This window comes from Sinocyclocheilus anshuiensis, unplaced genomic scaffold, assembly GCF_001515605.1.
Source record: "Sinocyclocheilus anshuiensis isolate Anshui unplaced genomic scaffold, SAMN03320099.WGS_v1.1 scaffold328, whole genome shotgun sequence".
NCBI lineage: Eukaryota > Metazoa > Chordata > Actinopteri > Cypriniformes > Cyprinidae > Sinocyclocheilus > Sinocyclocheilus anshuiensis.
This window is the reverse complement of record NW_015558621.1, coordinates 1,360,890-1,374,156: the sequence shown is the minus strand read 5'-3', so window position 1 is coordinate 1,374,156 and position 13,267 is coordinate 1,360,890. Positions and strand designations below refer to the sequence as shown.

At 38.0% G+C, this 13,267-nt stretch overlaps 1 protein-coding gene and 1 long non-coding RNA gene across 7 annotated transcripts in view; both read left to right on the top strand.

The window, feature by feature from the left end:
• The first annotated feature begins 548 nt into the window (after positions 1–548).
• Positions 549–13,267, top strand: part of LOC107680625 (rap guanine nucleotide exchange factor 2-like) — a 142,817-nt gene continuing 130,098 nt past the window's right edge. For 3 of the 5 annotated variants that reach the window (XM_016476607.1, XM_016476608.1, XM_016476610.1), the window contains exon 1: positions 550–1,196. In XM_016476607.1, the coding sequence (XP_016332093.1) occupies positions 1,128–1,196 (69 nt within the window). In that variant the 5' untranslated portion in view covers positions 550–1,127. Of the gene's footprint in view, positions 1,197–13,267 lie in introns of all 5 variants that reach the window. The other 2 variants (XM_016476612.1, XM_016476609.1) reach the window with 1 other exon arrangement.
• LOC107680626 (uncharacterized) lies at positions 10,054–12,786 on the top strand. Of its 2 annotated transcripts, XR_001633168.1 has the most exons (5): positions 10,054–10,226; positions 10,489–10,686; positions 11,295–11,363; positions 11,662–11,738; positions 12,766–12,786. It is a non-coding gene; the product is annotated as an uncharacterized LOC107680626 (long non-coding RNA). The 2 variants fall into 2 exon arrangements; XR_001633169.1 differs by lacking the exon at positions 11,295–11,363.

The window sequence follows — 13,267 nt, the reverse complement described above, 5'->3', positions numbered from 1 at the left end:
TGATATAAGTCTCAGATAACTGATTTCCATCATCATGGAAGTGTCATATTATAAGGTTTATTTACTGATTAAAAAAACATTAAAAAAACAAAACAAAACAAAGGCACAATGTTTTTTTTTTTTTTTTTAAGAAAGTGCATATGTCTAGATTTCATGAACATTCTTATCACATGACCAGAGCTGTTTAATTCCAGTTTCCCCTCTGTGTAAAACTCGCCACAGCACAGAGAAAGCTACCATATTTGGCACGTATAGCTAATATGAAAAGGCTCTGTTATGATTATATTATGACGATTACCTTGGGAAAACACAAAGCTGCATTTTGAATTAGTAACAGATGGATTTACATGATAAAACTGCAGATATATATATTTTTTAGCAAAAATAAAGTAAAAAGAAATATACATTTTAATTTTTGGATTATCATTGTCTTTCCCCATACCTGCCAGGAAATGTGTGTATTATAATAGTGTATGACTCAAAGCTTGCACTACCGTCTTCAGCCAGTGGATGGAGACAAGCACTATGTGTTGTGGGTAGGTTGGTCTGTGGGCGCATTATTGTGCTGAATGGACTCGCCCATGAAACCTCTTGAGGCGGTCGGTCACCATGGTGGTGGTTTACAACAGCGAGCCCAGACGGCAGACCATCCGTCGCGTTTAGACGCTAAAACACTATTTATAAATGCTGCCTTTGACCCTCCGCTGATTTGCAAATGGCTTAAAATGGACAATCACCCAACGCATGGATTGCACATTGTTTTAAAATGGAAAACTGAAGAAGATAGAATAGCGAACAGGAGACAAACGGAATCCTGAAAAAAAAGCACTCGTCTGCGTAAAACACAGACGTACCGCTTGCCCGCAAAAACCTTTCATTAACACAGAATAGCCTGTCAAGTCACAGTTGAAGCTTCAGCGGCTGGAATAGGAAAAGCAGACTGTCTGGCTTTGTAAGATTGGGACGAGGGACAGTAAGAGAGCTCCTGGCTTAGGCTGTGGCCTGGGTACAGGCTCTCCTCTGCAGTTGCGGCTGTATAACAACGTTTTTGTCTCACTAAAAAGCCACTTGTGATATTTGCTTCGGATTATTTGACTTAACTGTTCTGCGCGATTGTTTTGAAAACCATGGCGTCCTATGTGGATAACAGTTTTCGGCAGGCGGTGATGGTGAATCCTTCAGACAGGACGCAACAGGTCAGAAGACAGTGTTTTAAATCATTTATTATGTGCACTGGTGGCTGTTAAATGTTACAGTATGCTGCGTTACTGCTGTTACTAGTATCACGTGCAAGATGTGCTTTTCTTTCACAGTGTTGACAGTGCAACAGATTTTTTTTTAAAGTTTGTATAGCTTTGGATAAGCAGTGCGATGAAATAAAATGGCATGAATTAATATGCATATATGTATAGAATTGTCCCCAATCAGCTTATAATGCAGGCACGTGTATTTTCTCTTCACTGTTTTTGCAGTCTATTACATAAACATGAAGCAAACGTTTGTAAACTACGTTTTTCACTGCTACACAGCCTTGTCAGCTCGACTTTGCATCGGAAACAGTTTAACAGTGCATAAAGCCGTGCTACTGTGTGATGTGAGACAGAACTGACTTTTAGTTATAGGTTTTAAGTGCAAAATATTGTTCTATTATGCTTTGAAAGGCGTTGCGATGACGTTTTGCCTGCTTGGTATAGTCTCCACCCTTTTACGTGGCTCAGCCGGCGACAGAAAAGCTTTATTATACGTTTTCTGCAGGGCTGTCGATATATGTAAAAGTCGAAATGTATTTGCAGTTCAGTTTGTGATATTTTCTCCCTTGAAGTGTTTGTATTGTCTGTGATGATTTGGAGAAACTACGGAAAATAATCGATACTAACGAGTCGGGCACTTAAAGTGACAGGCTGCTTTGTCAGACATAAAAGAAGCCATTGATTCTTCTACTGCACATCTGGTTAATTAGATGTTGCCCGCTATTTTATCTTAGGTTACAATAATTCACAACAATTGTGTGTTTTATGCTGAAAATCACCGAAGAAGATCAATATTTTAAGGGCATTTGAGGTCATTGTTATCATAAATTGGAAATTAATTATTCATGTTTTGTTCGTGAACGAATCGGTGTTTGAATGAATCATTAAAGTAAACGATTCTCGGGGCGGCACCGAATGAACAAAACATTTATTTTGCAAAGTAAATGAACATCACAAATGAATGAACAGACATGCACAACTAATATTTTGAGGGTGCTTACAAAAAAAATGGATGTTGCTGGATTTGCATTCATTCAAATATTGTGAGTTCGCTTACAAAAAAATCTTTCACTTATATGAAGCAATGTTAAGAGGCCATTTCTGCACATTGTAACATTGTACATTGTGTTCATTGTTTCATTCAGAAAATGTCCATTTTAATTGTGTATGGTCATCAGTCATTTGTATGCATTCTCGTTCACAAGCAATATTTCTAATTCATTCATCACGTTCAGGTGACTTTCATTTGTAGTTCACAAACAAAACCATTAAATGACAAAACAATTAAATGCTTCACAGCCCACCAGCAATGCTTGTTATAGTCAGTTTTTGAAAGCAGGAAGCAGTCACATGTTCAGAGAACAAAAAATGAGTCAGTGCATGGAAGTGAACAAGAATGATTTGATTCATTCACAAACTAAACACCACTAGTCAATACTAATTAAATAATGTGTCGGGCACTTGAGGTGAGAGGCTGTCAGACAGAAGCGATACGATTCTTCTGTTCTCTGGCTAATTTGATTTAGCCCCCGTTTTTCCACTTTTAATGGGTTACAAAGATTCTCCTACAGATTATGTGTGTTTTGCTGAAAATAACCGAAGCAGCTCAGTGTATGAATCTTGAGTACGTTGTCATACAATGGACATGAATAATAGCAAACCAGCTGGTATGCTTCACATGTGCATGCTATTAATCACACAATAATCTTATAATCACACAATGTTCCTGTTGTGTGGAAATAAACATGTTCGCTCATTAAACCTTTTAACATCAGATTGAGCCCTAAAACGTAACAAACTGATTGTGAAAGAACTATTTTAGTGCACTGGGGAATAATCACATCTGTTTATGCATTGAGTTGTTTGTACCTGGATTTAAGCATTGCAGACAATAGAGGCACTGAGGGTCAGTATGGTATTCATTAGTGAATGCAACTCTGTACAGCTGCATTTCCTAGAGATTACGTGATATTCCATGTCTGCTCCCATTGGGTGATGGAGCCTTATATCATCCCGGGTCACTTCAGAGTTGGCCTTTATTCAGTTATCCCAGTAATTTGACCTGAGCTATCAGCATGTGTGCGTGAATTTGGGAATACTGACCCCTGAAACCAGAGCGCACCACACCTTAAGTTCACAATTGAAAAAGTCACTTGCGAGTTCGTAGAATATAGCATGATGTAATCTCGTTCAGTTCATCTGGACTGAAAGGAGCTGTTCCATGAAGTGGGCTTTAAGACACCATTCTTGTGTAAAGACTTTTTTTAGGGAATGACGCAGGCTGTTCTAATGGAGCTTGAAGCTCATTACGGCTTAACGGCAACAACCTCAGCGCTTTGCATTAACTTGCTGATGGATGGTGTAGATCTTAATGGGGCAAAATGTTCCCCAGTTGGAGTAGGCGATATGGGGGAATAGTGAAGAAGAGTGTAGCTTCTAAAGCTTTTAGGAAGCTATTTTCGAAGGCAGACAGGTATGCAGAGGTCAAGGAGACTGTAAACAGGCTGATGGGAGTTTGTGCTTTGACCTCTGAGTCAGTAGATCAAAGTGCAGGAGGGCACATCTCTTATTGTTCCACAGAGCCGCATATTGAGTATTTGGTAAATGAACAAGCTAAATATAACATTTGGCATCAGAAGACAAAATCTCTTTCTTTTTTTTGATGCCCACAAACATATGAGAAGCTGGTCATCCTGGACTGATGGTTTCCTTCCAAGCAGCTTCCTTCCTTCCTTTCTTTAACAGTGAGAGGAAGTGCATCAGAGGCTTGTCTGAGCTTGACAGAGTTTAAGAAATCCTTTTTCTTGTTTGCTAAAGTTTGCACCTGCTCCAGTTCCTTTTTTTTTTTTTGTTCTTCACTAATGAAGCTTTGTTTACACACATATGCCAGTCAGTAAGCTGCAGGTGTCTTATGAATTCTTGTAAGAGCAGAGGCATATGGGTCAATCTCTGTCAAAATATTGTCTAGATTTTTTTTTTTTAAATCAATAAATAAATTATATTTTACATAAAAGAAAAGCCTATTAAAAAACATCTCATTACCGCAATGCAAAAGTTATGATATATGATTTAATATATTATTAATGTATTATTTAATCCATAACTCAGTATTATAGTGCTTAATTATTTTGCTTTATTCTGAATTAAGTTGTATTACAGTAATGGTAATGCTATGAAAATCACTATTGATAATATTGGAAATTACAAAAAAAACATTAGTATATCTACAATATATAATATAATATAATAACATCAATGATCCTAAAATTTTAGTTTTCAAGGTATGGTGTTATAAATATATTATTTTGGAGTGAAATGTGCCTTGTACCAAAAGCATACATCTTTAAAATGTTATAAAGAAAAATTAGTTAAACATGATTCAACGTATTCAAAATCTGTAGACTGTTGTCTGGCCATCCTCACTCTCTAAACATGTTTTAGTAGTTAATGGTACCTTTTAAAAATACTGGCAGAAAGAACTGCTATTCTTATAGCCTCAGGTCTTGTTTTTCTCTGTTTCTGAATTTTTACATAGCCGTTTTTTTCTTAGTCTTCTTGCCAAGTGAAGTCACATGTTATGAATAGGAGTCATTGCCTTGACAGAAGTAGTTGGACACATACTGTACATACACAAGCGTGCGTGAACAAAGAGTGGTTTCAGTGACATCTCCCATCTCAGTTTACACAGGAAGAATAAACGGGTCGGCTGGAGAACATAAACAAATGATGACAACTGTCACGTTAAAACCAGAGCGTGTGGCACGTCTTTCTTCTCCTTTGTTGTTGGCTCATGAGATATTATTCTTTGGTAATGTATAGCCTGGAATGGCCCATCAAATGCTGATGGTGATGATTATGGATTATGTGTGGATAAATGATTATGGAATTGCATTGGTACCTTGAAGTCTTATTGGGCTATTATTTCCAGTATGATGAGGTCATTTGATCTTTTGATTTCATGCCAAATGATGCTTGGCTTATGTTAAAATTGGCCAGCCACTGGGTTCCTTTGTTTATTTAAAAGCAAAATATGAGGAATGCCTAATGGCTGAAGTGGGAATTTCACTAGGATTTGGAAGGCAAATTACATGTTTTTACTAGAGCATTCCAATCCAGTTATTGCTGGACCAACAGCATTTGACTATGTGCGTCCGTTTTAGTTTTGGTAGGAGAGTCTAATAAGCTCATCCAATGAAGTGGAATGCAATATTTGAATGCACCAGTGGTCATCACATGCTTAATTGAATAACAAACTTAAAAAATGCTCATCACAAGCTACAGTTGGTCACATTGCTTTGTGTTTTACCTGTTGTGCACTAGTTTTCTGCCTTTTGGAAAAATCCATTTATAGCTTTCTATAATTCTTCTGCAGTTTAAAGGTAAGAGGACCATTTGCTTATGCTTCTGAGATTTTGCAGAGAAACAGACTGCTTGTATAATATTGATAAGATGTGTGGTAAAACTACACCTGCTTGTGTAGTTACTTTTGTTCTGTTCGTATCATTTTGCTTTCCAACTAGGGAGGGGAAATGGAGAAATGTAACAGTGCTGATTCTATTTAATGATATCGATTCCATTAACCATATTGCTTTATTTCCAGCTCGACTTGATGAAAGTTCACTTTGTGGTCAGTGAATAAGTGAAGAACAGCTCTGACCAAATGGTAGTTAGTCACTAGACCGATTTAAACCAATAGCTTTGCCACAAGAATGACTTGAGTCATTTTGGCTGATTCATTAAAAAGAACCAGTTCATAAGAGTCATTAGTATGCATATCTGACATCACTGGTCGTGCTGTATGTTTGTTGTTGCATGCCATCAGCGAGGACAACTGGATGCTTCTCTTTCATCACATCCAGTTCAGACTGCAAGTTCACAGCTTAGACAAAACTAGCCTAAACCATTGGCATTAATTCAGTAGTGGCATAGGAATAGCGGTGCAGGAAATGCATATATTTAATGCTAAATATATAAGATATATAAGATAAATATATATATAAGATAAATATCTGCATTCTACAACAGTAGAATGCAGATATTTAAAACCGTTAAAGGGGGGGTACAATGCTGTTTCATGCATTCAGAGTTGTTTACACTGTTAAAGAGTCGGATTCTCATGCTAAGCATGGACAAAATTTGAAAAAAAAAAATTGGACGTATGACGAAGTATTTCTGTGCTAAAAATCTTACTTCTGGGTTCGTACAAGTTTCGGAGAGTTTTTTTCGATCGTGGCTCTTCATGACGTAAGGGTGGAACTCCTTATATGGGCATTTCTCCCGGAAGAGCGCGCCGTGCACACATCGACCAGAGCGAGAGCAAGAGCAAGAGCGCCAACGCGCTTCACTCAGCAGCGCTGCACGGGACTCGCTCGGGAAGAATGTCTCCAAAGAAGTGTGTTTTTGGTTGTAAGGGAAAGATAACTTTGTTCAGCTTCCTAAAGAACCCAACGTTATGTAAGTTAAACAGTGGATGCAGTTTGTTTTTCCGGAGCAGCAACGGAGTTTCACAAGTGTGTTTGTTGACAAACGTTTTATAAGCAAGGCCCAGTTCGATGCTGGATTTGCCCATCGTTTGATACTGAAGGATGGAGCGGTCGAGCTATAACAGATCCCAATCATGATTCAGAATTGTAGACGGTAAGTGAAACTGCATCAAACGTCTGTATTTTTTTGGTATTAGGCTCCCAAGTGCTCGTCACTCTTTAGCTCCGCCCACGGCGCGCCTCCAGGAGCTCGGCTTTTTCCGGAGAGAATCGTAAAGCTGGGAACTCCTTATATGGGCATTTCTCCCGGAAGAACGTGCCCGCGCACGCATCGACCAGAGCAAGAGCGAGATTGCGCCCATCAACGCACTTCATCTGGCGGCAGCGCTGCATGGGACTTGCTCGGGAAGAATGTCTCCAATCCAAAGAAGTGTGTTTTTGGTTGTAAGGGAAAGATAACTTTGTTCAGCTTCCTAAAGAACCCAACGTTATGTAAGTTAAACAGTGGATGCAGTTTGTTTTTCCGGAGCAGCAACGGAGTTTCACAAGTGTGTTTGTTGACAAACGTTTTATAAGCAAGGCCCAGTTCGATGCTGGATTTGCATACTTCGTTTGATACTGAAGGATGGAGCTGTCGAGCTATAAAAGATCCCGGTCATGATTCAGAACTGCAGACGGTAAGTGAAACTGCATCAACTGTCTGTATTTTGTTGGCAGTCGGAGCGCAGTTTAGCTCCACCCACGGCGCGCCTCCAGGAGCTCGGCTTTTTCCGGAGAGAATCGTAAAGCTGTATCTTTCTTTTATATATATGATAAAACTAAAGACTTTTTGGAGATATAAAGGTAGCAGTACTACTCTATAGGTACTCAAGATTAACATGAGATTGGGTGAAACTGTGTGTTATCTCCCCTTTAAAGAAATGAAACTCCATGAAGATTCTGTTCCAAATATATGTATAAGAACCGTTTCTTCATTCCATTTCCAACACCCTTAATACAAGCTCAAGTCAAAACAAGAGTGAAATGGGGTCATCACTGAATATGAATGGTTGTCTCGGGGTGAAGAGAGTGATTTAAATACACTACTTGGGCATCAGTAGTGGTTGGCGGCCCATGTCCCTTCCGGTGGTTCTTTTGATCCTCGCATTGGGCTGCTTGTGTCAGAGGAGACTCATCCTCATCCACGTTTACAGCGGATCACTTTTATCTGCCGCTCTGTTTCTCTGCTCTGATCCATTTGTTAGCATCTCTGTCTGTGATCTTCCTCAGTGGATGAAACCTCTCACTCTGAAGCTACAGACAAAATGCACAGAGATCTCTGAAGCATGATATAGCTTTTCACAAATCATGATATGCACATCATGCTTAGTATAACTGCTGTTGCTCAAACTTAGAGCTAAGGGTTTTTTCAAAACTCTTAAAGGAGCAGTTCACACAAAAATGAAAATTCTGTCTTCTCAAACCAGATTTTGTTGAAGAAAGAAGATATTTTGAAGAATGTTGGAAATCAACCTGTTGACAGTAGCAATTGACTTTGTGTTCAACAAAAGAAAGAAACTCATACAGTTTGAGTTAATTGTAAGCTGATTGTACTGTTTTTGAGATTCATTTTGTGCCTTGTTGCTTAATGTGGCATCCTTCATTGAGGTATGGCAGTACATAATGCTCAGAGCGGTGGCAGTTGTGCGTTGTTTTTCCATTACTTGTATCGCCTATAGCACTCAAAAGAACAAAGAGCAAAGAGCCCAGACAAACCTTCAGTTGCGTTACAGAAATGTCAAGGCTGCAGAAATGTAAGCGCATCTGAATTAATCTCTCCGACACACAGCAGCAGAGGAAGCAAAGACATTCTTTCTGATGGAAAGAAAGAAGAAAAACATGCAGACAGATTTCTTCAAGTGTTCTGATGGTACAATGCCTCCATTTGTGGAAATAGCTACTCTGCTCTGGGTAGAAGCGGCCTGATGGCACCTAATCTGGGACTAGCTCCTCTCAATTAAATCCTGGCCATGCGTATTAAGGGAGAAACTACAAAACTGGTCTGAGATCAGTGTTAAAAGGTAGTTTTAACTGTAGTAATCCCACCTGTCCCTTACCATGTCAGCTACTGTGAATGTACACCAACACATTAGCTGATTAATTACCTGATTATCTGCAGTGTGCTAAGGATTGTTTACAAAAGCTCCCTTCGTTCAGTATGTAGGCCAGTTTCCACAAACGTGATATCCAGTCGGATGTATTTGTTCATTTTGTTCTTGTTCTTGACAGTTTTGTGATATTTAGCCTTATAATTACTTTAAATTCTTTATTTTAATAAAGCAAGCATGTATTATTTGTCAAAGTCAACCTAGTGGCACACATTTTATTATTACACCTATGTACTCTTTAAATGTTTCCTGCTATGTATAATCTGTGTTTGTAGCAAGCAGCTCAGACACATGAGCCCAGGATTGTATTCTCCTCGATCATGAACAATGGTACGTCTCCAGATAGAAAGCTCTGGTCATGAGGTCATATTCCCCTCTGCTCTTTATGGCTCCATGGACCTGTACATGTACATTACATTACCATGTTTAAAAGGGTTCAGCACAGATTTTATGATGACAAGGATTTATGCTAGGTGAGGTGATGCCCTGGTCTAAAAAGCATCTCTCTTAGCCCAGACTGACGCCTTGTTCTCTTGCCCTTATTATTTTGAAAAAGCAAGTTAATAGTGCAAAGCCAAATGTACATGAATAAACCAAAATTGTCTATTGCAAAACCTAGTGAGCGGCCTTGCTGTCTCCATGTATCATACAAATAGCTTATGTAAAGTGAGCTGAAAATTTGGTCTCAGTTCTTTCCAGTAGAGTTTGCAGTTCGCATGATGCGAAGTTAGTGATGTGATTCTCTCACAAGCATGAAAATAAACAGCATATTCAAATGTTGTATAATATAGACTGTTTAAATTAGTTATTTCTCAGTAGGAATTATATGTATAATTATATTTTTTCTTGCTTCATCCACCACCTTAGATTATTTTTTTTCTACTAATATGCTGGCCGTGTAGTATTTTATTTATTGACTATTACAATAATGAATTGTGCAGGAAAATGTTTATTTGCGTTATACACTCTCAGAAAAAAAGGTACACGATGGTACAAATAATGTTCCTCAAAGAACAGTTTTGTACCTTTTTAATAATTGTACCTTTAATGGTACAGTAAAGACCTCCGATGATACTGTTTGGTACCTTTCAAGGTACAACTGAAATGAAGGTACATGAAAGTTCTCACGTCAAAGGTACAAATTTACTGTTTCATGCATGATTGGTTGCTGTTTTAACTATTAGGCATAGCAACAAGACTCTGATTGGTCGAAATCGCTGCGGCCGTTACTGAATTTTCAAATAGAACAGAGAGCGGGAAGCAGACTACTTTTACCCTTTTATCAACAGAAAAGCTCTTTGAGAATGGATTGTAAGTGTTAATCTTGAAGACGACGAGATTTAAAGGTGAGTTTTGACAATTTATGTTTATATTAAGTTCACAAGTCTAAAATGTAAATGTTTCAGCTACTCAACGTGAAATTAATGGCTTAAATTAGTTCATGGAGCTATGCGCTCAGTGGTTTTAGCCATTTGTATAATGTTACATTTAAAAAAAAATGCAATTAACTTAGTTGATTAGTATTAAATGATCGCGACTACATATACAATATAGCGTTTGCTCAACACTGCCCATTGTAACTTTTAAATATCAACGGTTAACTATTAGGCATGGCAACACAAGAATTGACGGGCTGAAGTCGCAGCAGCCGTTAACGGAATTTTCAAACAGCGGAGAGCGGGAAGCAGTGCGCCCGTCTAGCGCCAGCACAACCAGGACTTCAGCTTCTTTATCGTCAGAGGAACTTCATAAGCTAAAGAGAGGCTTGACTCGAATTATCAGACGAAGAGAGGAGGAAATTCAAAGGTGAGTTTTATGCTTGCTTTTAACCGAATCAAAAATGTATAACACCGTGTCTACACTGGACGCGACAAAGCCACTGTGTCATTTGAACTGTGTGTCAGTACGTCATAAATAGAACGCGGCAGCAGTTTGCTGTCGGGGATTTGCCGTGTCGCGCCGCATCCAGTGTAGACAGCATCGCTGATGATTATAATGGATTCTATAGTATTTTGTCGCGCCGCTCACGTCCGGTGTAGACACGGTGTTAGACGTTACAGCCACCCATTCACAACAGGGAGCGTAAAAGCTTAAATAGCCAGCTGTATTTAGCCTTCTGCAAATAAATTATAAAGCAACAGTGCTTGTGTATAGTTTGTTTATAAGTTTGAAGTACATCAAATAATACTTTTGAATTATTGTAAATGAATGCTTACCCTGAAGCGCCATGGTGGTGTATTGCACCTGTTGAACAATACAGACAAATTGAAATGTTCTGTGTGAGCTGCCTATCTTTCGGTCTCTGTTTTTAAAAGAATGTGATTACCTGATTCTGCCCTATCTCTAAGTCACATACATGTCATTCATTTTATTAGAGAACTCTGAAACTCAGCAAATGTGTCTTTAACTTTCAGATCACGAAGATGATGGAGAAACTGTCAGTGCTGGTCTCAGGGATAGCACAGCTTTTTTGAGCTTTTCTTGTAAGTAGTAAGTTACATTGATCATACTTATACAACAAGTCTATGTCCTCAGCTGTGAAGCAAGTATCAGTACAAAAATGAGTGAAATTTAAATGTAAATAAATATAAATTTTCCTACTAAAATTAAAATGAATAGATACTAACATAGTCTTCTGTGGTCTGCGACACAAACACATCTGAGATTTAATTTATGTTTCATGAGCTTTACACTAAAGAAACAAGTCATTCACATTAAATATGATAGAATCTTGCAGTGTAATATTGTCATTACATATGTGTATTTTGCATTTATATGCAGGTGAAGACTGTGTCTACTGTTGGGGAGGATGCTATTTCATGCCCATGTGAAGACTTTGCAGGACCAGAAGACAACCAGTAAGTCTTTTGCTGATGTCTATACAATGGCAGCTAATTGTTAAAGGGTTTAGTTCATCCCAAAATCAAAATCGTCATCATCACCCTTATTCCGTTCCAAACCCCTAAGACTTTCATTCATCTTCAAAACACAAATGAAGATGTTTTAATGAAAAATGAGAGATTTCTGTTCCTCCATTGACAGTCCACACAACTACTACTTTGATGCTTTAAAAATGTCATAAAAAGAATGTAAAACAAATATGAATTGAACAGTTTAGTCCAGATTTTCTGAAGAGGCTCGATCATTTTATATGATGAACAGATTTAATTTATGCTTTTATTCACATATAAACATTCATCAGTACACACATCAGATATGGTAAACAAAATACTTTTTGTTTTGAAAAAATTAGGTTCATTTTTGTGTTAAACATCAAGTTTGAGCTTCCACAAGAACCAGTGAAGTTTGTTCTCATGCGTCAAGCAAGTATGGTTAAGCGTCTGTTTGTTCAGTGTTTATATGTGAATAAAAGACCAAGTTCAGTTTGTTCATCATATAAAGCAATTGAGTCTCTAGAACATTTGGACTAAACTGCTCTATTCATATGGATTAGTCTTACAATCGCTTTATGAATTTTGAAAGTTTCAAAGTGGTAGTTGCGTGGACTGTCAGTGGAGGGACAGAAATCTGTCAGATTTAATTCAAAAGATCTTTATGTGTTTTGATGTGAAACTAAAGTCTTATGGGTTTGGAATGACATGAGGGTGAGTAAACAATGACATTCAAAAGCATCCATGTGACTTTTTCATCTTATTTTTTTAGTGAACATCTTACTTTTCACCTTACAGTAGCCCTAGCTCTATATTGCACATTCAAGAGTGCATGAGAGAAGCCTGTTCACCATGGGCATGCTTAAATACATATGGTCATGTAAAATACTTAAATACTCAAATGTGGGAATTGTTATTTTATACAATGGCAAACAAGAAATACCATTAATTGTAATGAACTCTTCTTTTCTTATCTGCATTTCTGTTATTCCAGGAAATTGGCCCAATGCATGCTGGAAGGTGTTTAAGGTGTTTCCAGGATTCCTTAAAGGGTAAGTTCACCCAAAAATGAAAATTGTCATTAAACACCCAAAAAACGTTCAGTAGAAAACGCACGCATGCTGAACGTAAACAACGCTGATTACGTTCTGGTGTACTCTCCAAAATGCCGGAAGACGGTAACTCGGGGAGAAGAATTGTTGAATAAATTATATTATAATTTTTTTCTTTGCACACAAAATGTATTCTTGCTGCTTTGTAAAATTACGGTTGAACCCCTGATGTCTCATGGACTACTTTACCGATGTCCTTGCTATGTTTCTGTGCCTTGATCATGGTAGTATCCTTGCTGTCTATGGGAGGGTCAGAGAGCTCTCAGATTTCTTAAAAAATATCTTCATTTGTGTTCCGAAGATGAACGAAGGTCTTACGGGTTTGGAGCGACATGAGGGTGAGTAATTAATGACAGAATTTTCATTTTTGGGTGAACTAACCCT